The sequence below is a fragment of the Indicator indicator genome, chromosome 20, assembly GCF_027791375.1.
Source record: "Indicator indicator isolate 239-I01 chromosome 20, UM_Iind_1.1, whole genome shotgun sequence".
Taxonomy (NCBI): Eukaryota; Metazoa; Chordata; class Aves; order Piciformes; family Indicatoridae; genus Indicator; species Indicator indicator.
This window is the reverse complement of record NC_072029.1, coordinates 16,756,278-16,783,879: the sequence shown is the minus strand read 5'-3', so window position 1 is coordinate 16,783,879 and position 27,602 is coordinate 16,756,278. Positions and strand designations below refer to the sequence as shown.

General features: G+C 39.3%; 1 protein-coding gene across 1 annotated transcript in view; it reads right to left on the bottom strand.

The window, feature by feature from the left end:
- XYLB (xylulokinase) overlaps nt 1–22,399 on the bottom strand; it is a 79,803-nt gene extending 57,404 nt beyond the window's left edge. The window contains exons 1-13 of the mRNA XM_054390083.1: nt 22,355–22,399; nt 20,351–20,433; nt 19,426–19,495; nt 17,978–18,058; nt 16,166–16,252; nt 14,851–14,979; nt 13,547–13,612; nt 11,212–11,284; nt 4,973–5,091; nt 3,697–3,778; nt 2,677–2,717; nt 2,147–2,262; nt 109–224 (exon numbers count right to left, since the gene is read on the bottom strand). Of these exons, the coding sequence (XP_054246058.1) occupies nt 109–224; nt 2,147–2,262; nt 2,677–2,717; nt 3,697–3,778; nt 4,973–5,091; nt 11,212–11,284; nt 13,547–13,612; nt 14,851–14,979; nt 16,166–16,252; nt 17,978–18,058; nt 19,426–19,495; nt 20,351–20,433; nt 22,355–22,399 (1,108 nt within the window). The remainder of the gene's footprint in view (nt 1–108; nt 225–2,146; nt 2,263–2,676; nt 2,718–3,696; nt 3,779–4,972; nt 5,092–11,211; nt 11,285–13,546; nt 13,613–14,850; nt 14,980–16,165; nt 16,253–17,977; nt 18,059–19,425; nt 19,496–20,350; nt 20,434–22,354) is intronic.
- Nucleotides 22,400–27,602: the final 5,203 nt, after the last annotated feature.

Here is a 27,602-nt window from a genome sequence, read left to right as displayed (position 1 = left end):
ACTTAATTCTTGGGCTTTATCATGACCCAAGCAAAATGTAGGTACAACACACACTCAAATATGTGTCTAAGAAACCCTTGGAACTCCCAACCCTACTATGGCTGATACCTAAGTTTCCATTGTTTCCAGCAACAGTAGATGATAAGGCTTTGGAGAATTCATCCCAGGAGCCTGAAGCACAGTCATCTCTGATCTTCTCTCTCATCAGAGAGCCATTCTTAAAACTGAAACACACAAACAGACCATATGCATTTTCCAAAACATTTGGAGCTAGACTTTTAAAGCGGTTTGTTGATTTACTTGATGTTGATGTTTAGTCTATTAGCTAAATAAAGCTGGGCAAGCTAAAAGAAACAATCACTTCATTATGGAAAGAGACAGGAGAAAACATGAGGAACACGGTACAGAGATGTTTGCATACATCTTTCCTAAAAGTCAACTTAGATCCAGTCTGGCAGTCCATGCTAAATCCAGGCTACCTCTGAACTTCTAAGACATCTCCTCAGAGAAATACTCTGACACAGGGCTTAACAAACAAACAAAAAACCTCTGAGCAAGTTGGAGCAAGAGTGTCTCTGCATTTTATTTATAATTTCAGGAGCACAGCACCAGTATGGAGCCATCTTTGGTCCAACAGATCTTCTGAGGTCTAGCTCCTTCCCAGGATCCAGCCAAAGAAAGCATCACAGCTGCATCTGCACAGTTCTGGTCCAGAGCCAGTAAACCACGCTGTAAAATATGCATCTGCTCAGTGTTGATGGTGCACTAACCTTTGCTTCTACTGTGAATATAACATCCCCACCAAATACCGCAGCACTGGACTCAGGCTCAGAGAAGAGCAGTTTGAATACTCTCCAACATGGAGTTATCAGAGCAACTCTGCAGGAAACACACAGAAATATCTAGAGAAAGAGGGCGAGGAAATTACTGAACTTGGTCAGTAGCAGGAGATGAAGTTACTTGAGTTTTCTGCACAAATACTGTGCCTGGTAGCTCAAGCCCTCTTTCTACTAACTGAAGGTCCCCTATTGACTCTAACAGTCTAGAAATAAAGGGGCATTGGGGTAAGAAATGCCTATGCAGGAGGAACAGGAACTCTTTGTATCTGCATGGTCACAGAAACATCTCATGCTCTCAAAAGCAGGTTTGGCCTTCTGCACATGTTTAGCTGCAATAACAGAATGGCAGTGTAACAGTTATTCAGAAAAATGCCTCAGTATCTCCTTTGCCATTATGAGCAGGCTGTTTATGTAGCTCTTTTACATAGCAAAGGTGGGAAGAATAAAAGTTAGAAAATAAACCCACCTGCTGGGAAATCATAGTATGAAACTCAGTAATTTGCAACTGACATCATTCTTTCAAACTCAACTTCATAAACACTGTTCCTTCTGTTATCTTCAGCATCCTATGACTGAACAGGTAAGACTCAACTCTACAGTTACAGGACAGATTTCGGCTTGGCTGAAGTTTCAAATTTTAAGCACTTATTTTACTATGACCTGTTTTGGAAATTTTTAGCCTGAACACAGTGACTCAGAGAGGGAAAGCATTGTTTCAGGCCACATTTCCACCTTCTTACCTGGCGAGGGGCCAAACAATTCCTGACTCACAGCAGCCAAAAGCTACCATGAGAATCATTCTCACCTGGGTTTCAGATCTCAGAATTTTCAACATGCACAGCCTAATATGTCTCTGAACAGCACTGACTAAACCCCTCTTTGAAAATGGAATCTTCACCTGCCCTGTCATGTCCCCTCTGGACCACTAGAAGAGCACAGAAGTTACACATGTGGTCGAGCTTCTGACATTTCACGTTATTGTATTTCAGAAGACTGTTATTCCTATACATTAAATGTATTACTGTAGATTCATAGTGAACTGGCTCTATGTACACATAAGCATCATTTCAGCCTTTTATTGCCAGGAGAATTTCCCCTCCACAACTCTGCAGTTTCCGTTACTCAAATTAAACAATAGGAATGCTATAATATTGATGCAAATGTTTCAGCAGTTGATTGCCATACACTGTAGAGAATGCTGAATGCTCTGTTCATTATCACTTTGCAAAAGAAATAAAAAACAGTAACACAGAGAAAGAAAGATATGTTATTGATCCCAGATGTACAAAAAAAATAAATGATACTACCATAAAAGTGCCATATACGTTCCAGAATCAACAGGATTGCAGAGGATATGACCTTCTAAGGCAGGAGTTGGCTCTTGGATCCATAGAAACAATGTGTCACTTGTGCCAAGGCTAATCTGGAAGGGGGAAAAAAAATAATTTGAAGTGTTATCACAATGTGCATAGAAAGCAATACAGAAATTAAATTAAAACCATTTGTTATTACCACTAATTGTTTTTAAATTACACATTAAGTCAATAGGATTTGTGTTGAAGATCGGTCTGTCTTAGGCTGTCACGCTGGTGAAATACATACTAGATGGAGACATAGGCTTTAATGTCTGGAGCATTACTTAAAAATAGTCACAAGAGTTTAGTTAAAATCTTTCAGGCAGCTTACAGATTGAAAGAAATGAAGCAAGTGTGAATCCAATTAACAGAAAATCAAGACTAGTAAATTGAATGGATAGCCTATAGCTGGTTTACATTTCAAGTATTTCCTTTTTGTCGGGGGATATGGATAGTTTTCAGGAGCATGTTTTTTGACTTACTGCAATATCTCCTTCTTGAAGTCTCATCCCTGCTAATGATGCTGAAAGCAAAAAGTCAGAAGACCACATAAAAAGTTACTTGTTTGACTCAAGCACAGTATGTTATATGAGACATTGTAATACATCACATTCATCATCTCAAAGTACAATGTAAATGGCAAATATGCTAATGATGGCCTTGGCCTATACACTGTAGAAGATAGGCAGAGCATCCATGTGAAGGAGTGATTTTTAACAAAATAGAAATGCTCAAGACAAAAGATTTCAGAACTGCATCATTATCTCATGTCTTATGGCTTAAGGCTTGGACCCTTACTGCAGTGTACCCTTACTTAGCAACACACTTTAAAGGAGAACACTCTCACTTATGTCAGACTACTCACATTTTCTTGGACTAGCCTGGATTTGAATATCTAGAAGACAAATTTGACTTTTGGGAAATGCAGAGTTTAACCATTTTTCAGAATATGAACGTAAACTATACCATGATGAAGCCTCCATGGTCTTCAGAAACAGACGAATTTGCTCTACACTGAAACAGTCTCCAGGATTCCAAAAAAATTACCCTAAATTAAGACCTTCCCTTATACTGAGATTTATCAGTCTGGCAAAAGAACAGATCTAATTCTTAGAGAAAGCCTATAAGGTCCATATTCACTTTTTTTTTTCCTTGAAAAGATACAACAGCAGCTCTTTAATTAATGGTTTCTAAGGTAAAATTTTGGCAGTTCATAATAAGAATAGTTTCTTTAGGGGGAGGCAAACCAAAACTGAAGTATCAAGAGGCAAATTAGGTCACCTAGGCAAAAGAGACTTCATTTGTCTACCCAGTTTATCTAAGAAGTCTGTATCTCAGAAGAACCACTGACAGAAGGAATACTCTTGGAAAAAGATGTTAATGCTGATAAATACAATATTCTTCCACTGCATAGGAAGCATCTGAGAATCAGAGAGATTGATTTTGAATTTCAATACATACATAGTGATATTCTCTGCATCTTACACATTTAATCATCTCACCTGGATTGTCTCCTGTAAATGCTACTATTTTACAGTCTGGGCTAAAGCCATAACGCTGACTATAATATGGAGAAATAGGCCCCTGAGGAAAGAAAGAGAGAGAGGGGAACAAAAGCTTACAAAATGGGAAGTAATCTTGCAATGCATGACATAATGTGTTGTAACACCAAAAAAGCCCAGAGTAGCTGCAATAATCATTTCTATGTATTTAAGGTAGGAATTAATATTTTAAAGATTTTTAACCCAAGTGTTTGTTGTTGAGAACCTCACAGAACTACCCTTGGATGAGATTTTGGAACAGGTTAAGTAAACAGTAGTATTTCAGCTTTCCCTGTTTCTCCAGTTACTCACATCAAACAACATGAACACTTCCATCAATGTTTTGCACAAACACATGAATATTAATACATAGAAATTAGAAATTCAATGCAAACATAAGAGGAAACACAACATCAATATACATCACAACATCAAGTGCTGGAATATGACCCCTATTATTTTCAGGGTCAAAAACTATACTCTTTTAAGGCACTATTGATAGCCATATAGAGAAAAAAACAGAGGAAGCAAACTATCTGTAAAAAATACAAGGACTCCTGTAATTATGTTTTAGTATGTTCCTTTGCATTACAGAAGATCAGCACTGACTTCAGAGGAATCAGATGATGGGTATCTACACTCTCTTAAATGTGCACCAACTAAAGCAATAGCTTTTTGTGCTGGGTAGTAAGACTAAATCCATTTACTCTAAGAGATGTGCAGCTTGATTTGATTTCACCATTATGCTACGTGAACTGAGGAGCTTTAAATATCCCAAATTATTCACAAAGATTACCTCATTAACTCCACAAACAGTTTAAACCAAGGTCTCTGTCAAGGAATGCAAATGTTGGGTTCTGTTTCTGCAATAATAAATACTGTGCAGAGTTCTGCAGTGCCTAAGTGCTTGTGGGCATGGGAGAGGACCTCAAAGATTCTTAATCACTGGAACATTTACCAAAACGTTCCTCATCATAGCCCAGGGCATACAAGAATCCACAAAAATCACTGATGAAAGCTGTGATAGATGCCAGCTAGCAGCTTTCAAAGATGTCTGATTCTGCTCTGGCATATACATTCACAACACATCTGGAAATATTAAACCTAACAGCCTAGCTCTGAGGGTAACTGTGCAGCACATTGGCACACACAAATACACTCCAAGGAAGTGCTGCCAGCAGAACTCCCAGCACAAAGCCCTGGTTGCTGTTTACAACTCTTCTAGACAGGCACATACCAGGACTGAATGGGATGGTACAGGGCATCCCAGTTTCTCCTCTAATCCAGGTGCACAAGCATCAAGGCAGGATGCAGACCACACCTTTTCCCAAATGTGCAGTAAGTTCATACCAGAACCTACAAGACGGATCAAAACAGGATGCATGTATCATTAAACGCTGCAGTACTGTATCACAGAATTCCACTTCATTACAGGTAACAGAAAATTTACAAATGCATATTATACATTCCAAGAGAATAGTTTCAGCTCTTGTACGTTTGAAGGATAAGTGTCAACTCAGCTTCTGGATAGCTTGAAAAGGTAGCAGGAAAGGTTTCTCTAATGCACAGTGCACCAGACAGTGTAGCTACTCCTGAATTACAACCAAAGAGCAGAACACAGATTCCTTCCTAACTCCTTCCCAAATCTTCTATCTTAGACAAAGACTTTACAACTATCTAAAGGTGATCCAGCAACATAACTCGAAGGTGTGCTGTGCTCACCTGAGACCGAGCAATGAAGCAATTCCACCCTGGCTGGTATAGCTTTACAAGGCTTCTACCTTTGAGTAGAGTAGCATAGAAGTGCATCTAAATCCACACTGACTAATCTTCCTCAATATTTCCTTCTTCAGAGACAGCAAAATAAAGGCTTAGAAGTCCGAGAAAAGGCAAAAGGTCAAATTTTCAAATGTGGCCTCTAATATTGAAGCTAGTTAGAAAGTCCAGCTTTGAATACCAAAGCCATGATTTTCAAAAATGCTGACCTTCCCAACTGAAATGTGAAACATCTGCAAGTGTGTCTGCATTCTGTGAACTGAATTACAGGCTGCAACAACCTAGATAACTGGTTTGTCACCTTTCCTCCCCAGAATTATCACTAGAAGTAAGGAGGGCCTGCAGCTTTGGTTTGGTTTCTCATTGTTTTTTCCTATTTTACTACTGGTTTAAAAGCTAATTGAAATTGGTTAGTGGCTGAATCTACATAACATCCTGAGCAGTCCACATCCCTTGCTAATGTTCCTGTGATGACTTTAATTGCACATTTTGTTAGACTTGCAATTCTGTGTTTCTGGTTAGTACTGTTTAGGGAAATATTAGCCTTATTCTAGATTAACAACATTTTCATTTCAAAGACCTTTTAGCCCATGATTTACTAATCTCAGAAACAGCCATATTCTCAGCAGAGTGTAGTGGAAAAAAACTGTAAAATACTTCATCTTTAAGCTTTCTAAAACATAAAGATGGTGAAGTTGACCTCACATGTCTGTGACTATGCTTGTGATGCAAACCACACCTCAGCCAGCACACCCAAGGCTCTAGCAGTGCTGTCAGAAGAAGGGCACATGCCTGCAACACACTCCACACATACACTATCAGTGGTTACACACACAAATAAGCCCACCCTAGCAACTCCCAGCAGGCTTCTTCACACAAGATTAATAATAAATTTAATAATGTTTATTTTAAAAAAAAGTATATATATCCGTCCAGTCCAATCCTAAGCATCACAGTTTTGAAAACTCAAAGTAATGCACATTCAGATGAGACGCTGGAATAACCAAAGTCAAACAGCAGGGTATTTGGATTGTTCTTAATAATACAAAAAAATAGAATTAAATTCATTAAAAAATCAATCAATCCCATTTCAGGCAAATTAAACACACTTAACAAATGATGCACTTATTTACTTGGCCTATGATGCAGCAGCAAGAATTTGACAGAGCACAAAGTGCAACACACTTCCCCCAGACAAAAGGTGCGCTTCCCATTGCTGCTGCCAAAATTGCTACCACCTACAAAAAGAGGAGAGCTGGCCAGATTTAGTCCAGCTTCTCTCAATTCTTTATATGAGACCACTCTTAAATCTAGTCATCCCCTCCTTCCAGGGGTAAAGTGAGCTCAGCAGCACCGTAAGCACTTGCCCGAAAGCAGAGAGCGCAAGCAGCCCCATGTCCCAAACTCTCAGGTGTAACGAGGCATTATATGACAAAATCTCTAAATCTACAATTTTTCCCGTAAAAGTCCCTAATTTAAAAGGCCAGGAAACCTTTCTCTAAATACATTAATCCCTATGCAACACAGTAGGAATTTTACTAGAGAAAAGTTAGTTGTTTTCTGTGGTTGTTTCCCTTCTCCACCCTGCAAGCCTAGAGACACATTTAGCCACCATCCTCCAATGCAATTTTTCAAGACATAAGGTCAGCCTCCAATGTTCCCTGCAGAAAACAGGAAAAACACTAACCTTTATAATTGAAAAGGTCTAAGTTTATACTATACAGAAAACACACTTCAGTTTATTGACTGGTAGACATAGTAGCACAAAGACTTTAATATGCCCTGAGAAAAGAAAGATGAGCTCATTTACCCCACCCTCAGAAATTCATTTAAAAGACATGAAATAACTATTTTACAAGAACTATTATTCTGCTGGCCTGGATTCATCCTATCCAACTGAGGGCACTTGCATGAAAATCTCAAGTCAGTGGAAAATCCAAATCAGAGCTGAATGCTCCCTGGAATTGCTCCTCTTTCTCTTTTGATTAGGTGAGGAGCAATGCACAGCAAGTTCCTAACTCTAGCACCACTGGTCATGATCTACACCACTAAGTTTAACACCGAAACTAACTATTATCTGAGAACTAAGGGGTAAAAAATTCCTACCCAAATTCAAAGGCAGCCCTTCAACTTGTCCCTCCCATCAGCAATGAAGGTCAATAGCCAAGGCCATGGTCTAGCAAGGACTGAGGAAAGTGTGTCAGTATGTGGGTGAACAGGATTCAGTATTTCACTGCAAGCATGACAACATCAAATAACCAGGAGCACAATCAGGACTCACTAATATTTAGTATACATACAGAAGAATAAATGCTTCAGCACTGAGTGGGAAGGGAAAAGAAATTACACACTTTCATTACAAAGACCAAGGATGCAGGCCAACTGGTTTTATTAATCAACAAACAAAAGATCAATATTTGCATACATTAATAAACAGCTAAGCACTCTGGATTGCCTTTTTAGTCAGTTAAAATCCTAGGCAGCGTAACTCTGCTGACACCACACAAGCTACATTAGGTGTAAATTCAGCCCATCACACATCCTTTTGAAAAGGCTTCAGTTCAAAGCATCCTTGTTTGATAGAACAACAAAAACGAGTATGTTAAGCTATGATTTGCCTAAGGCTCTTAGAAAAGCATTTCAAAAGATAAAGCTTCTCTAGGTCAAGAGCTGAATTGCTGTTCTTTAAGGTGTCTTCTAAACGAAACAATGCCTCAAGTATTCAAGTTGTTTAGGTCCCAAATGTATCTTACTTTTAACATCTGCACAATATAAATGAAAATCATTCTTCATTCCACTGGAATGTAATTTGATTTTTTTAAAATCAATCACCCAGGGTGCTCAGCCATTCAACAAGGAGTGATTTGAACCTTATGAGATTGGACCTTTAAAAAGAAGGAGGGAGGGGAGGAATCCTGAAACTGAATAGCACATTTCCTACAACAACCTGCAAATTTAGAGAGGTAAGTTGTTGTGCCTAGCTAAACCGTTTGACAAGGTCTTTCAAAGACGATGGGACCTGAAGTTAAACCTCCAGAAATGAAGAATAGGTCTATTATCTGAAGATTATTTTTGAAAGATGCATTTTAAACTACTACATACAGGTGCAACATAAAAGATCAAGTGAATTGCAAGAAATCTTAAATGACAAGAAAACAAGTTTTTCAGCTGGATCTAAATAACTGCTGCATAGTTTATAATTGTATTTTATTACTGGAATTAGAATGCTCTCTCATTATGTTAACAGAAGAAATGAATGAACAGAGAAAATAAAGCTTAGAATGCCAAAAAATCTGTTGTCTTATAAAGAGAATGACAACATCCTGCTTAGTTCTTTTTTTTCACACAAAGATTTAATAATCTCACAAGCTCTGAACAGCAGATAACATTCATGCAAGTTCTGTAAATATCAAGAGAACCTCTTGGAGCTCCTTGAAAAATGTAATACCTACAAGAAAATTTTCCAATTAAGTAAATTTTCATTTTCTTTAAAATGTTTTGAGTCAAACATAGACATTTTCATGTTCTGAAAATGAAGAAGCATGACCTTCCCCCACTTGCTTCCAAGTAGAAAAGGCAGAGATAACTTTACCAAAAAAACAGCCCCAAACCGAAGTTATTTTCTTTAATGCTTATAATTTTAAATATCTGAATTATAATTAGCACTTATTGAAAAGGAAAAAAAAAAAATCAAGATCACAGTATCACAGTATATCAGAGGTTGGAAGGGACCTCAAGAGATCATCAGGTCCAACCCCACTGCCAGAGCAGGATCACTTAGGGTAGTCCACACAGGAATGCATCCAGGTGGGTTTGGAAACTCTCCAGAGGAGACTCCACAACCCCCCTAGAGAGCCTGTTCCAGTGCTCTGTCACCCTCACTGTAAAGAAGTTTCTCTTCATGTTGAGGTGAAATCTTCTATGTTCAAGTTTGAACCCACTGTTCCTTGTCTTATCACTGTGAACAACCGTCTGGCCCCCTCCACTTGACACCCACCCCTCAGATATTTATACCCATTTACAAGATCCCCTCTCAGTCTTCTCCACACTAAACAGCCCCAGAGCTCTCAGTCTCTCTTCATAGGGGAGATGCTCAAGTCCCCTAAGCATCCTCGTGGCTCTCTGTTGGATTCTCTCCAGCAGGTCTCTGTCTCTCTTGAACTGGGGAGCCCAAAACTGGACACAGTATTCCAGGTGTGGTCTCACCAGGGCAGAGTAGAGAGGCAGAAGAACTTCCCTAGCCCTGCTGGACACCTTTCTTGATACATCCCAGGATCCCATTGGCTCTCTTGGCCACAAGAGCACATTGTTGTTCCATGGAGAACTTGCTGTCCACCAGCACTCCAAGGTCTTTCTCTGTGGAGCTGCTTTCCATCAGGGCAGCCTCTGACCTGTCCTGGTGCCTGTTGTTATTCCTCCCCAGATGTAGGACCTTGGACTTGTCCTTATTAAACTTTCTTTATCAGAGAAAGTACCATGAAGATATCATCACCTCTCTGTGAAATACAGCACACAAACTAGTTCTGCAGGTAGCTGAGTATCTGAAGTGCTCAGCATTTGGGCCTGTCGAAGAGCAAATTGCAAATCTACAAAGACTTATTGTTGCTAATAATAAAAAAAAAAAATCAGCTGTGATGAAAACAGATGGCTAACAGAACAGGACAAGAAAATAGATGCAATAATCTCACAACTGATATAAAATAAGCATGCATTGCCTTGCAATTTTAAGGTCTCAAGTGTAACTGGGAGATCTGACACTGCATAAGGTGTCCATTTAGCTAAAATTGAGGTGTCTTGCCTTTCCCTAGGAGCTTTGATGGAGTAATGACAGAGAAAAAATGAGTTGGTCTTAACACATGGGTGTCAACTATGGCTCTATAATGCAAAAATTCCTTAGAGAGCCTTGTTATCTAACCTTTCACTCTGAAATATATCTTCTCTTAGTTTGAGCAGGAATCAAAAATGCTATTTAGAAATAACAGCGCAGCTCCCAGGAAAATGGTTTCCTTTGTAATTGCCATTTAAAATTGCCATTTAAAAGCTGGATAACTGAGATAACACACAACAGAAAAGAGAGACACCAGCCTTGTCACTTTTTTGTCTTTGTTATGATGAATAGAGATATGGAAGGTTAACTTCTACTTTTTCTTTTTTTAACTGAGTTTAGGATTTTTTTGCTTGGTTTATGCTTTTTTCTCAGGTTCATTTTTCAAATATATTTCTGTTGTAGATCCATGCTCCAATTTGATGCAGGCAAAAATGATCTCTCTGCATCTTGTTCACATCCTGTGCAACTTAGAGCTAAACCAGCAAAACGAAAGAACAAATATCAGAACTATGAAGTCTTGCTTAAAAATCCACAACTTTTTCATGCTCTTAAATAGATATTTCAACGTTCCCTTCTTAAACACCATGAAGTAATGAAAAAAGGTACAATTTAATTTAAGAATATTGTCTGTGGTTCCATTTCATAGAAATGGGAATCATTGTATGATAGGGATAAATAGTCACAGTGACAGCACTATCAAGAGCAGCAACAAATTGAAAGGAGTAACTTAGCTTAAAATCTAATATACTTGTCATTAAACTTTAAAGACTGAAAATAAATAGCAGAGACCTCATCCCTCTTTTATGTAAGGTGAGAATGAAAGGAAAATTTTTCTGTTCAATTGTTACTTTGAGAAAAGCCCACACACTTACCATCACTGTAATCAATAGGTGCATAAACTCCTAGGAAAAGGGAAGCTGCAAAACTACTAACCAAAGAGATTCTCTGAAAGAAAAAGTGTGAGATAGTGAGTCACACCAGCATTCACGTTAGATAAAGCAAATAATTAGCTAATTGCAAGCAGCAAATGTTAATAGATGCTTAATGTTAAGAAGAGAAAGCACACAAAAATGCACCTAGGATTATTCATTTCTATTTTACTGCCTAAGTAATACAGTAGGTATCAGTCTAAAAGTAATCCCATGAAAAAGCTGTTAATAGCTTTGCATTCTGAAACAAGCAAAACACACCTAGTATATTAGCATTTTCTATGTTATCTGGAATTGTTCCACAACTTTGGTATATCACAGAATCTCATTTCAAGAAAAAACACTTGCTAAGGAGAAGGGGGGAAAAAATAAAATCCATCTGTATGTTGACAACAGGGGAAATGTCCAAAAACCATGCACTGGCCCAACTGCAGCACAGGTCTGTAAGCTTTTCTAGAGCTCTAGCAACACCCTGCTAGCACCTTTATGTGAACTCTGAACCAGCTCTGCCTTAGGGTATATTCCAACATACACAACAAATCCAGCTGCAGGGCTTCTAATAATGACCCAAAAATGCCTCATCCACCTGACACAACTCACTGATCCAACACAAACTTGCTTCCATTTCAAATCTGCTCTACAAACTACCAAGCTAACCAGCTACCACCAAGCTTTCTGCATGATCAAGTAGTATCTCTTCCCAAAAGGCTGCTATGAACCTGACAAATTCCTTACTCTGTGCTCTAATTCAAAAGAAATATGGGTGTCAGCCAATAACTAATCAGGATCAAATCTCTTCTGGTCGAGTAAGCCAGCACTGACAGTTTTTTTGTTAATGATCACAAAACTGCTGCTTCACACAGCATTCAAAGATGATCTCTAGCCACAGCTCTAAGAGGTGGTTATAATGGCCAGGAAACTTAATGATGCACTTGCTCTTGATGTGTCTCTCCCCAAGAATGTATCATATTGTGTTTAGATAACAAAGGCCTACCTTCTGTGGTGCCCCAGAGGGCACTAGCTGCCTGAAATGGAAGGAAAAGGATGAAGTTAAACTGTGAATCAGCCAGTTTAGCAAGCTGACCTACAGAAGGAAAAGCATCCACCTTCCCCACATCATCCAGACTCCTGAGCTGCTAAGTACTTCCTGAGGGTGCCCAAGAGCAACTCTGGCCTATTTTGTGCTTGAACACAACGTCTTGCATATTCTTATTGCTAAGAGGTGCCATTAGTACAACCAGCTCTCAAAGCCTGAAAGTGGTCTAACCAGTTCTCAGTTCCTCAGACCACTAATGTATCTTTCTCTAAATTTAGTCTGAAGCTTGTGAACAGACTACCACAGAATACCAATGTTCTGCTTCATTCCATACCATAGTAGCATAAGGGATATACTATGGAAATGTACTAAGAAAAAAAAAATTAAAATTAAGTATTCTCCCACAAAATACACAGTCAACTTTACAGCAAACAAACCTCTCCATGAAATTAACTGTTTCATGGAAGGGTGAAATTTTTTTTAAATCACCAAAAAATAAATGTATGTTCAATGTTATCTATAACTGCAGTAATATAGAAATAGAAGCAATCTAACTTCACAGGTCTGGATGTTTGTCTTTCTCCCATTTACATCATATCTGTATGGAGTTTTCACTTTGCTTCAAACCATGGCTTTTCAGTCACAGCTAGATGCAGACTCAAACTGAAACAATTACAGAACTGCAAGCTGATTTCTGAAAATTAAAAGTCAGAATGAAACCAACTACACAATACGATTCATTTGTGATAATGGAATCAAAGCAGTTCCTCAAAGGAAAAATTATGAAAAAAAAGTCTAGAATCTACTGCAGGTTTTTCCTACACACATCCACAAAGACATCAGTTTTGTGTGGCACAGCAATCACATTTCTGCATGCAAATGACCAGCTCTAAGCATGAAAATTTCAACTGTGTACATAATTACCCACTTGTGTTCAAACTGCTGTAAAGACAATTTATTACCACCCAAATGAAAGTCTGTTTTTTTAAAACTTCTTCCATCAAGATGAGATCCAGTGGAGCCTGCTGTGTTAAATACAACATTCAAGATAGAATTGATACCCCATTTTTATCTGCCTGATGACTAACAAAAAACAAACAAGCAAAAAATTCCCATTTTAATCTTAAAATTAAACACAAAAATCAAAGTAATCCTTAGTTTGGAAAAAAAAAAGTCCCCACAAAATTAATTATAGAAGATTTTCAACTGTGTTCCAATAAAGTGTATTGAAGTTGAGCCAACCTCAGTTTGCATGTAGGCCTCAGGATTCTGGCTGTAAATCTTTGCTATCTGGTTTCCTGTAAAACGCTGAGAAAGAAATGCAAATGCTTAGAAACACAAACCCTAAATGGAGTCAATAATCATTAACTCTGTGTAATGAGTTCAGTACATTGCACTTTGGATATTTAATTTGCCTGATGCATGATGAAAGTCAGTGCACAGCAGGCAATCTGCACTAAACAGGCTATAACGCATAGTCTCATTATGGGAATTTTGCTCACCTTTAGAAAAAAAGAAAAGGCATGTGAAAAAAGCATTACTATCCATAATTTACATTTCAGAAATGACAGTTCAATGGAATGAATCACACTTTGTGCACAGGAATCAGCACAATACAAATGCTGCCTTTAAATGCTTCAAAAAAGGTTTAAGCTACCCAACCTATGTACCTCTCTGGGAGGCAGGTGAATTGGGAGCAAAGCAGGTGGTGTCATGCTTAAAAAGCAACTCCAGCACATGCTAATAATAGTTTTAAGAATAATTACTTTTCATTCAAGCATTATTTCAAACAACAAAAACTTCTGAAACTGAAATATTAACCTTTAGCAAGCTAAAAATAAGCTGTTAGTGGCATGAAAAGTCTGCTTTCAACACTGGCCATAAACCTTGCATGACAATTCAAAACCAGAATCAGTAATCTGGGAGGTGAGAGTCATTTTCTGTTGGACTAAGGGCATGAGTAGCCAGGTGTTGAGATGCCTGGAGCATAGCTCTGCTCCCACTCTAACTCACTACCAGTTACAAGAGAGAGAAGTATCAGACAGAGGAACACAAAGTGAGAGAATACTCTGATAATATCCTAAAAACTTCCAAAACACTTCTCTTAGGTCAAGAGTTGCTAATTATCCTTCATAGAACATTAAATAGCCATTTTTTTAATTACAGAAGTAACCTAGAGCAGTGAGCCTCAGCCAGGGGAGTCATAACCCCCACATAAACTTGTAATACAAACTGGACTGCCATCCCAATGAAAATGTGGCTGCACAGGAATTCTCAGGGAAGAACCAGGTCCTGACACTGTAAGCATGGCCACCAAACACTGTGTTTTGGAATCCCTGACCAAATGCAACAGCTCACTCCAGCTGCTTCCTGCAGCAAAATTTCCAGTGTTTGCCTAGTTTAACATTTCCACATCTTCCCTTGTGAGCCTTCTTCAAGAGCTCTCCTTCACAGTTAACAGCTGTGACCATTATCAGCTGCAGTAACGGCAGAACTGTTTTTATCACAAGACCCTGTTGAGGACTTTCTACCCACCTGCTCCTTACCTCATATGCTCGAGAACCAGTGAGAGCTGCCAGTTGCTGTGCTCCCCCCACAGCTTTCTCCAGAGCACTACACTGGGAAGCTGTGCTAGAATCCATCCAGATGGGGCTGTTACTAATGGAGAAACAATCCTGCAACAAACAGGAGCATTTGTTAGCAAGTCTGGTCACCAAGAAGTGTCTGCTAGAGTTACAGAAGTGCAGCACACCTACATATCAGCTCACCGTTCAGTTCTCTGATGTGCCTGCTGGTCTCTACTTGATAATTACAGGAAAGGAGCTACTGGGCAACATGTTGGTCACTGGTGGAAAAGTTTAACCTAAACTTCACACCAGAGGAAAGCAACAGACATTTTTTGCTGTTAGTTGACATACTCTGCAGCACCAAGTGCACTTCATACTCTGCAGGACAATGTCTCTGTACACTCCTTTGGTAGCCAAAACCCTGAGGCCTTCTATGCAAGTTTAGCCCCACTTTTTAGAAAACACCTTTTTCTCTCTAAGCAATCAGATTCTCCTTCCACAGCTCTGCTAACAGATTTCTCTTTAATGACTGGCATAACCATTTGGAAATGCAGCTGAGGCTTAGTACAGCAGCAGAGTGCATTTTAATTCCATTTCCATGACTCTCGCAGAGCTATTTCCAAAATTAATCATTTAAACAGATCAGTTACACAAATGTCTTCCTTTCACCATACAACTGTCCTTTCTCACCTTGAAGGACAGTAAGAGTCTTCAAGTGGAAAGCTCATTTTCCCCTATGTTTATTTTAAATAATTTGTCAAGCCTATGTTCCAAACTTACCAACTACACACACACAGAATGTTGAGGTTCCACAACGTACTTGTTCAGAGTTTGTGTCCACAGAGCGTTACAGTTCCATCTGTCAGAGGTAACTGTAAACTGGCCTTTTTAATATTTTCTAGTAATACTGCAAACACACCAAGGAAACTCAGGCACAACAGTATCTTTCACCACAATTTTTTGTTAATACAAATACATTAAAAAAATGTAAAATATTTGCCACTTGTTTACAAAAATCTAACATTTCCTAAAAGAACAAACAGGCTGTTATTCTCACACAGAGATTCTGGGGCACTCACTGGCACCTGTAAGCTTTTAAAGCAGCATATACTGTCACTCAAGAGAAAAGGAAATGTCAAAAGCCCTGGAGCTGAAGGAATAACCAGTACTTTTCAACTTTATGCTGCAGGGACATGCAACTCAGCTAAACAAGAGGAAAGGTTTGCAAGGAGATAAACAGTGTGTGAAGATCAGAAAAAGGACAGCATAGCTCACCATTCAGAGAGAATGTTACCTTTAGTGCCTGATGTAAAGGCAGTTTGGATGATGCCTTCTTTAAATTTTGGGTGCTTCCTTTTTTCCAGTACACACTGCCATGTTGCTGTAGAAAGTACAGAAACAGAATATAAACTTCACTTCAACTTCTGATTTGAATTTCAAACTCTGAGAGACAGAGAACTTTCTCCCAACCAGGACCAAAAAATTGTACCTTTTCCATGCAAATGCCTCATTAAAAGGCTCTTTAAGATTGAGCAAAGCACTAAACCAGAAAATGTAGAATTCGAGACAATCATGCTTATGAACTATAAGAACTTCTAGTGGACACAATTAATATAGTGCTAACAGCATCAGATACTTTTTTGAGGCCTCTTTGAGCTGCAGCTGGGGCACTACCATCAAGATTGTTCTGTGCTGCTCCAGAACAGCCTTCAGATTCTCCAGCTACGTGCCTGCCCCAGTCACCACTAGCAGACTGTGTAATATTGAGAAGATTATTTAAGCTCTGTCTCTCAGGTGGTTTTCTCAAGCCAGGTACCTGTAGTTACGAACCTTTAGGACACTCTAGGCAAACTACAAAGCACAATCCAGTGACTCACTAATAGTTCTGATGATACCTAGTACAGAAACAAACCCCTGAGCACCGAGTACATGTCCACAGTGTCATCCAGATTGTATTTCACAACTCTCTGCCATTTCTACAGCCAATCGAGACCCGGTTTTTCCCTTCTCTGGGACAAACACTGGCACATCAGTGCCCTTCAGCTGTGATCTGCAGCATGAAGACAAGATTCTGCATAGAGAGATGGGAAAGAGAATTGGATTGGAAGGGGGCAAATAAACTAAATCTGTTTTGCCTGAAATTCAGAAAATAGCACAAAGTTGATACCCCAAACTTGTTGGAGAATAGGTAAAATAAAGGGAATACAAGCAATCTGGAAGCACAATTCTTTTTTTCACTTTGAGTAAGCTGGGGTTACTTGGCAGTCCCTCGTTTCTGTTGCACTGAAGAATTTATAACAGAGCCTTCATATCGGCTATAATTTTCACACACTTTGCTCAGACTTTCGACTAAAAATCAATGAAAGAGGAAGATCAAAGCAAGAATTTGATTAATTAGTCCCAGATATATAAAGATGAGTAACCTAAAACTTATGTGTCAGAGTTAGCTATCACGTTGGTGCTGTCCTCACCCAGAATATCATCTGTGAAAGTTAAAAAGACTTCCCTGCTCCACTGGCTAACTGACTATGTGTCAGGATGAGTTTTATAAATTTAAGGGGAAAACTATAATGTGCTACAGGCCAAATCACGGCAGCATATTTGTCATTCCTGCACCCAAGACTATCATCTTTTATTTTTTTTGGCGATGTTTCTAGACTGATCTCTATCCTAGTCAACAAAACCTTCCCAACAGGATGTTACTATATCTTTAGTAAACTGCTTCTCACTATTTTCTCTACCTTACTTCCACAAACACATGGATATGTTGATATTCAAAATTACCTCAGTCATATTTCAGGATCTGCATGTACAAAGACTTTTAACAAGAGGAAATCAACTAGTTATGCACTGCACTGATCTGAACAACTGCACTGTAAGCCTCATGCTTCACTCCCACTGCCTTCTAGTGATTGCTTTGTGTGCTTTAGGTCTTAAGCTCCCCTGAGGAATGTGTCTTTTAATGGATGCTTATGTAGAAGCTTTGGTCTTACTTGATGTTATTATAGCTTTCTGCAATACAATTATTTAAATGAAATCTATAATCGTAACTTACACTCTATTAAAGAAATACAGTAAGGATGATTTTTTTTTTTAATAAACTAACCTGGCCAGCACCAGACAAAGCTCTGACTTGAGAGAAGTTAAAGCCCGAAGACTTCATCTTTTCCAAAATCATATCCAGAGCCTACAGAAGAACAAACAGAATCAAAAATGACTATAATGAGCTATCAAATTATGCATATTCACAATCTCTGGAATTAAACAGTAAATTCATGTCATCCCTGATAAGAGTTCACTGGCAGATAATGAAAAATTAGCTAATGACTATGGACTTCTCAAGAAGCTGCATAAATTAATTTACTAAGTAAGTCCACAAAAGAAAAGTTGAATCACACATGGAAAAAAAGATCTTTAAACCAGCTGAATCACAAAGATCCACTCTTTGAAACCCAAATAAGAGGCAAGAGTTAAAAGAATTCCAGTTCATTTTAAAACAGCTTTAAGAGTGTCAGACACAAAGCATGATCATCTTTTTCTGTTCTTACTTTTGGAAATCTATGAAATTTTACTGGGGTGTACTCCATTCTGTAGAATGTAGATTTTAGGTACCCTCAACTCCACTGGTCCCAGTGTCTGCTGAAAATTCTCTAACATAAGCTAATTCAAGTGAATTTTACCATGTTAAGCATCTAGGTTCATTTTGTTCTTGACACATTTTCTTGAAGTTTAAAACCAAAAATTAGAATTTATACAGCCCCATTCACATCAGCATTTCCCAGACCACCTTTGACACATGGAACACTGAAAGACTTCAGAATTCCCTGAGAAACATCATATGCCCATTACCATACTAATAATTTAATAACTACAACTGTTCCTGTTCACTATGGTTTAGAAGATCAACTGCAAGCAAACTTACCAAACCTTTTTCAACTACTGTGGATCACCAGCTGGGGGTTCTGTGACCTTTCAAATACCTTAACTATTTCAAATCACACTAGTAAGATAAATTTATATAGTAGCATGTGAAAGCAGGTGCTGTAGAGCGTGTACAGAAGTAAGGAAGACCTTCTTTTAAAATAGAAAAAAAAAGTTGTATTTCAAAACAAATGCCAGTCAAAGTGAGTGGGAATTAACTGGCTCTTTAACCAGTTGAGACACCAATTGGTTAACAAAGATTATTCTTTAAAAGAAATAAATAGTGCAAGTAACCTAGATGCTACCAAAAAAAAAAAAAATCACAGATTTGATAGCCAAAGCAAGAAAAAAAAAAAAAAAAAGTCTTTTATTTCAAATGAGGGAAAGTCAAGAAAGGTATTATCCCACATACAATGCTGTAACAGTAGAGAGGGGAAGAAGAAACAAAAACCCATCAAAACTTTAACAATTTCCACTGTTTGTGGAGAACATACCAAGCTACCAAGACACATAACACTTCAAAGAAACAGAAACTGAGCACAAGGACGATGATTATTTGAATGGTGGATTTCACTACTGCCTGGAATGCATTTCCCTTTCAGGAACAGCAAGGAACAGAAAGCTTGTTCATACCTTGACCCACATCAGCACAGGAGAAGTGACTGTCAGTCTGTCACTGTGAATATAGACTCCACCTTGAGTCCTACAGAAAAATGGTATTTTCTCTTGGTAAAATCAGCAATTTTTTCCCCGCCAAGCAAAGTTCTTCAACTTTATTAACAACCAAACAGATTTTGTGATACTGTTACATTAAGAGCAGTGTCTGAAATCTGAAGAAGTTCCTAGGAGGTGACGTTTCAGCCATTTGCAAAGTAAATAATAGGCGAGGAAAGGCTCTGATCCTGAAGTAAGACCTGACAGACTCTAGTGCTGACACTGCTCATTAGTTCCATATAATTCATGGCTATTTCCAAGTTTTCTGTCACCATTAGTGCATGAATTTACAAGATGACATTCACTTTTTGCTGTTAAAACACCAAGTAAATAGATGTACTTCATTGAAACTTGTGACCACAGAGGATGACAGCCACAAATGCATAGTCTATTAAGTGAAGTAAACAAATACTATCATCCTACATGTTATTGTGAGATTTGAAACAACTGAATGTCTCCAAATGCATTTTAGAAGTTCCTCTCATGCAACTCCTGTTACCACAGAGTTCTGCTCTCACACAAAGACAATGATTGTGTCTCTCAAAAAGAGACTCATATCCACAAGTCTGAAGTCCCAAAAGAGAAAAAAAAAAAGAGTAATAATTGTTTATTCATACATAATAACTTGGAGTAGATTTTTTAGAATTTATTTCCTATTGGGAATTTTGGCCATATTTACATACTAAGAAAGGTATGAGCATGTATTACCTTTGCCATGTATGAAATATGAACATAGTATGAACTTTTTCCAGGCCTCCACATGTCTATGAGATCAAACACAGCAACAAACCCACCCACCACGATCTCCAAATATATTTTCTACAGAAAATATAAAAAGCCTTACTTAAATTCTGGAAGGTCTTTATCAAAATGAACATTATCCTCATAAATGACTCTCAGCTGTTCATCAACAGCAATGACTTTCAGCTAGAAGATATAAAACAAGATGTTAACAAAAAAAAAAAAACAAACCAACAATTAAATAGCACTGATAACTCATTTGTAATAATTAAATCCCCACAGACAAGATGGGAATGAAGACCGTCCCAATCCATACAACTCACTGAAAAGTAAAGCACAATTTTACATTAAACAAGTTATGTGAATTTCGAGCATGCCACCTATTCAGCAACTCATGTATTTGTTTGTTTGCACTTCCCTCCTCCCATTTTCTCACCCCTTAGTTGAAAAACACTGAGATACAAACATATGCTAAAGAACAGCAAACAAGTTACTGGGTTTGTAGATTGCATCATGGTAACCAATTTTTCCAGTATTTCCAAACAATACAGTATCTTAAAGCTCCTATATGCTTCTCTGCCCTTCCCTTTTTTTCTCCTCCCCATTTTACCAGTGAACAGACCCTTAGAGCACCTTGAGGACCTTCCCTGCTCCCCAAACGGTGAGTAAATCAAAATCTACCAGTCTGGCAAAGCTCATAGGGCATTACACAAATACATTCTGAGCAACATACGGGAAGCAACATCCTGAACAGACAACTCCATAAATCTGAGCTTTCTTGTAAGCACAAACTAAAAGTAGCACACCCTTTCCTCCTTTAATTTCACTCGAGTTCACCTAGCACAGAAGAAAAACACTAACAGCCTAGAAGAAAAGCTTGGATTCTACTCATAGTTCAGTAAGGGACAGAGTGCTAAAGAAAAAAAAAAAAGAAAAAAAAAACACCAAACAACAACAAAACTACAAGAATGAAGCAACCTCAAAGAGTTGTATTCAAATATCAAGGCCATCTCCATTTTAGTCATACTAAAGTAGGGCGATTATTTATGCACTGGCACAACTCCTTACCAATCTGATGCCCTGCCCTAGCTTAAACAAGGCTGTGACCCACTGCAGCTTAACTGGCTTTCTGCCTGCTGATGCCCCTTAAAGTAACGCTTGATCAACCGAACCTGGAGGTGTCTTTTCAAACTCCCAAACTTCAGCACAGCTATAATAGAAGTGATTTATGTGCATACTCTTAAACATATTCAAGCCTATGCACAACTTAGAGCTTCTATTCACTGTGTAGCAATACTCGATTGTGCTGGCAAATCTCAATTTCAAGAGCACCCACGGTCACAATTCTACCAATCCTGGCTCACACAAGGACACCTGAATACTCGATTTAGGTGCAAATCCCAGATCCCAGCCTGTCCAATGCCACAGTCAGAGCAGTCTCCGTGCAGCCTGCTTGCAGAAAAGGGCTACGGTGCTCCTTCCAGGATTAAGTGCATCCCTAGCAGGCTGGACAAGCACGACATGTTAAGGGAACACATCCTACGGCTTCGGACAATAGATGGGACAGGCAGAAAGGGACGAGGATATGCTTATGAAGGCAAAGGGAAGCAGGCGTGCAAACAGCACCCACAGTTCCCGTGGCACACAGAAAGCTTAAAAACACGAAGCACTGGGAATTCTATGACCAGCTGCAGCAGGCTGCTGGCGTGCCGGAACCCCGCCACCGGCACGGCACAGCACTCTGTAAGGGAGGAAACCCTGCAAAACAGGAGCTGTCGCTGGCAGGAGAGAACAGGCAGTGAGAGCCGCTGGGGAGGAAGGAGGAGGAAGGCCCTGCTCCCCTCCCGAGCTGCGGGGCTTTATCGCGGCATGTCAGCGGGCCGCCACGGCGGGCGGAGCCGGACCACACCGAGCATTGCCCCCTGCAGCTCCCCGAGGCCCGGCGGGGTGCAACCGCCCGCACTCCCCACGCTTCAGATCCCAGGCGGTGGCAGCGGCGGCGCCGCCGGGCAAGCCCCGGCCAGGCGCCAGAGGTGCCCTGCCGGGCCCCGCTTCCTTGCGCGCAGCCGCCGGCGGCCGAGGAGGGAAGAAGAGGCGGCCCCGGTACCTGCTGCGTGCTGAAATCCCAGCCCAAGTAGCAGGGAGCGGCCATGGCGCTGCAGACCTCCCCTGGCCCTCACGCTTGCCCCGCTGCCGGGGCAGAGGGGGTGGCTTTGCAGGCCCGGCCTCCCCGGGCAGGAACCGCCAGCCTGGCCCAGGGGAGTGGGAGTAGCGCAGTTAATGAGTGCTGAGTGCTCAGCGCTCACGGAGCCGGGCGAGCGGCACTGACTCCACATCCCTCCCGCTCACACACAGAGGGGTTTGTGCCAGAGCCGCAGAACAGGAATGAGCTCAGGAGAGGCGATGTGAATGTGGCAGGATTGCACACAGCAGCTGCTGATCACTGGCAGTTATGTGGAAGTTCTCGGCGATCCCCCATCGTGCAGGAGCCCAAATCACTGCCAAACCAGCAAAACACCTTACAGCGACAGAAGGGAAGGAAGAAAAGGAGCAACTTCAAACCACAGTTGACAGGAATTCACAAAATTTTAATAGCCCGTTAATACATATCAGTCCTGTTGTGGTAATGCCCCCCAGTTGGCACAAACACTTCCCCAGTATTGCATTTCAAAAAAGAAAAGTGATACTAAGTGGTTATTTTGGCTGGTTCACCCTTTTTGTTCATTTTGGTTGTGGTTTTCTGGTTTGTTTTTTTTTTTTTTTTTCCCCTTCAGTTGAGAAGGTTTGGAGAGGTTTTAGGTTTCTGGGTTACCTGCCATAGCATATGACAAGCAAAGTGGAATTGCTTAATCAAAAGAAGGCTCATCTAAAATATACTTCAGTCTGCAATCAAGGCAGTATCTCAGCAAAGCCCTAATGAAGTCAAATAGGTTTTGCATGCCCAGGATCTTAATCTCTACTTTAACAGTACAAATGCTTAACTTGAAATGCCCTTTAAACTATAAAATATTACTAAATTTATTACATGCTGGACATTCCAAATGTAAGTATTCCAAATAATTCTCAAATCCTGGACTCCCAGAGGTTCGTAATTATAAGATTTCCAGTTATTATTGCAAAGGAAAACCTTTAAAACATTAGTCTAAGGACTTTGAACCTGCAGTGCAAGCAAACATTCCAATACAGTGACCTTTAAACCAATCTTACACTGTCATCTTACCCTAACATGAAATTATTTATTATTTATTAGAATTATTTTATTATTTATTAGAAATGTGATCACAAAGTCTTTAAATAAGACTGTTTCATTTCAAGTTGTCTGGAAAATATTTACACTGTAGGAATCCCTTCCAACACAAACTGTTGTTGGCCTGCGTTTTACAGTCAAATACTGCAAACTTATCTGAACAGTTTGCAATCAGTAAACATCCAAATGAAGGGAGTGGAAATGCCAACCATTTAAAAATAAAGGTGTGTAGAATTGTCACCATGTTTGTAGTTTGTCTTCTTTAAATCAGACAGTCACCAGGTAGTGGGGGGATTTCCCTGCCCGTAAGGAGCTCGTGCTGGATGGATTTGTCCCGAACAAAGGTCTCACTTAACCAAGAGGTTATGAAGGAACTAAAGTTTTAAAAATGTTACCAAGAACTGGTTCCTTAGTTTAACTCTTATCAGAACACAAAGGAACATGTAGGGGCTGCTATTCCATTAATGCAGTGTGGCTGCTGAGAAGTTTGCTCTGTCCTTTCACTTGCTGCATATTCCCTACAAACAAGTCAACAGGTACAAAGGCCAAGGCTTGAAATGCTGCAGTTTTCAAAATATAGCTACTAGCAAAAATGAACAGACACTGAAGTCAGTTCTGAAGAAAGCTGTAAGAATGATAAATTACTTCAGAAAAGAGGTATTGGTTAGGAGAAAGGAAACAACCGCTTATTTAAAAAGCACTCCTATAATTATGTAAGAATCAGTAGTCCTTTTTCAACATCAGATCAGAAGAATAGTGCCAAACAATAAGAAATACTTTGCTTTAAACAGCACAGAAAAGTTGGGGCTGGAACAACCACCCTCCTGTTAACACAGCTCCTTAGATTAGGAACAACAGTGCAGGACAACAGGGTAGGAGAATCCACTCAAGGACAGAATGGGAATCTTAATGTTGCTACTTTCACTCTTGTGTTTTTCTAGGGAAAACAGGTTTGGAGAATCATTACCTAATGCAGTCACTCTGTTGCCAATGTTTCCATCAAGGCAGTGCCCTCACACGTAGTTGTTCTGTATAGACAATATGAATTGCCGCTGTTCTTTCTGCATTAAAGTTCATGCTTGCAGATACTACCATAGTCTCCAAATTGTTTCTTGAAAACAAACAACGTTTAGCTGTGCAGTTATCAGTGAAGCTACATTCATGTACCAGTGATTTTTTAGCACTGACAAATCCAGAATTTCCAGAGGGGATGGACAAAATGCTGTTTATAATTGAAATGTCACCACTGCAGATTAACAGCTTGAGGCAGAGCACAGATTAATCACTCAAGACACAGAGCTGGGTAAAGGGAAAAGTGAGTTTATTCCCTTTTTCCTATTAACTAGCTTCTGACTTGATGGAGACACAAAACTTCCATGCTCTGCTGGGCCCTTGGCTGTTTTGGTAAGTTATAACTAGCATGCCAATTAATATTTTTTCTTTTTCCTTTCACCTACTGTCTTAACTACTACTGCATTTATTTCAGTTTACTGAAAAAATACATTATTTCTACTGTATTACATACTCCTACGTCAGTGAGCACATGCAGTATAACTGTAGCATCCCATCTTAGACCTAGCATTGTTAGGCATGCTGACACAATTATCCTTTTCCCAGTAAGAAATCTGGTTTAATTAGGCTCAGAAACATTAAACAGAGTAAGCTGGGTCAGATAAATGCCAATCTCTTTGCCAAGTACCCTGATAGTCACATGCAATGCTGCTAATTAGATGGGAGATGCTTACAATATTAAGTTCCAAGTAATAGAAAAATAACACATTAACACATCCCTTACCAAACAACTAAAAACAAAACAGCAGAAACACAACCTCAGCTCCAGCACTAGACCTTCCTACTGGAAAGATACCTGAACAATGACAATGCTCTAAAGGTCATTCCCTTACTACTTACATTGCAGGTACTCTGTTATCACAATATCTCCAGCAATGTTTAACCAGGTACTGATAATATAAAATGCCACAGTACTATAAATTGAGACATGAAGTTGTTGTTCTTTTTACAGTGGCACTGTAACACCAGAAGTGTTTTCCTTTCCCAAAATATGCACTTACCTGTCGAAGTTACTTTTACACGATTTTATGATGACCATGGTGTTTGTCCAAACCTCCAAAAGCTGTGTAGAATCTTGTTACTCACTCAAGTGAAGGACAAGTACTTGCTGTTTAAAGCAATGGCTTGAGGTGGCTGTAATTGTACAGACTGTACTGTGAACAGCTGATAGTATAAAGATCCAGGGATAGTTCCACATGAGGAAGCCCAGACCACAGTTCTTACATGGAGACTAAAGACATAGGTCTTTATTAGGTATAGCAATTATTCCACAAACTTATTGGTTGATGTAATTCTTGATGTGCATATTCAAAATCCCAGGTGTGGTTCCTGAATTAACCAGTTAAGACTCTCTATCTCATGAAGAACTGGCACAGGATCCCATATTAAAGCATACAGGTGGAGAAGAACAAGAAAGGAATTTAAATGATGGCTCAACTACACAAGCTCAATTATATACTGTCACTTCCATAGGTATCGGTCAATTTGCAGCTTTTATTGAATCATGTACATAAAATCCTCCAATTTCACTTCTATTGAATTCAGCAGAACATGTGTTGACTTCAGTGGGTACTGAATCAGACACTGTGGAATTGTATCTGGTTTTACATACTCTGGTTTTACAGATGTAATTTCATTGACTCAATTAGGCTAGTAGTGATTACGAAGTGCAGTATGAATTCCTCATGAGATCTCTACATGTAAGTGAAGTGAAGGCTGTTTCTGAATAGCAAATTATTTTTAGGATACTTTCCTCCCCTACACAGATCCCAAGTCCATATTCATTCTCACAATAGTAATAGTACTTATCCATCCTCTTTGGAGAACTATCTTAACTAGAGTCATTTGCAAGGCTTATTAAAGCTAACTTATACACCCAGCAGATTTCCTTGAACACAGAAGCAGTTAGCATCCTAATGCTGAAAAGCAAATATCTCAGAAACAAGATGTTGTCATCCAGATAAAACTTTTCATTAACAACAGATTAACCAGTTCTTTCATGCTGTATTTGATTCTTATCAAACTCCACTTACCGATAAGTACATTTTATTGATTAAAAACAATCAAAGATAAACTCATTCCTCCTCAAACAATACCTGAAGTGGAAACTAATAAGGACAAAGCCTTGCATGTTCCAGCACCATCTTGCAAGGCCCAAAAAAACGTTTTGCAAATCAAGAATAAATCAAAATCATGTAGTTTGTAAGTGTAAAAATCAAGGTAGAAATTGTGAAACTCATCCAATGTGGTTTAGATCCTGCTTAAAATTCTCCCAGAGTTCCTAAATGCATTTCATGTCTATTTGGGAGAATGTATAAACACAGGCTGCTGTTATCTCCCAGATCTGTAGCCATCATAACTCTGGATATGAAACAGTTGGAGATACAGTTGGTATAGAAAAGGTATTTAGGTAGCAGTACCAGAAATACGTAGGCATCTGTAAAATGAAGAAAGCTTCAATGAATTTCCAAAGTCCTCAGAAGAAGACTACCAAAGACCGCTTAGTTCCCTCTCACCTTCTTCTTGTGGACAGTTTTATGAGGTCAAAATGGAATAAATCTAACCAGCATGTTTGTCTCACTAGTTTAAGAAACTCATAGAATCACAGAAAGCATTGTTTTGGAATGGGCCTTTAAAGGTCATCTAGTCCAAACCCTCTGCAGTAAGCAGGGACGTCTTTAACGACATCAGGTTGCTCTGAGCTCCACTGAGAACTAAGAAGGAAGAGAAACTGTAAAGGACGTTCTCAGGGTTCCTTTGTTTAAAAATCTCCAACTGGGAAATTCCTTCAGTTTCTTCTTAAGACTTGTCTCTGCACGCTGTCACTTCTAAACGGGAGTCTCAGAAGTTCTCTGTGGGCAAAGACAGCTGAACTACAAAACTAACAACTCCTGACCCTAAATTTTGGATGTTTATTGTTTGCACAGGGGGAGAGATTCCAGTCCTGACAATGCAGGCAACCAACAGTGACCAGCCCTCTTCTAACAGAGCACATTTCAGCGTTTCGGTTCATTTTCCACAGCAAGTAACACTCTAC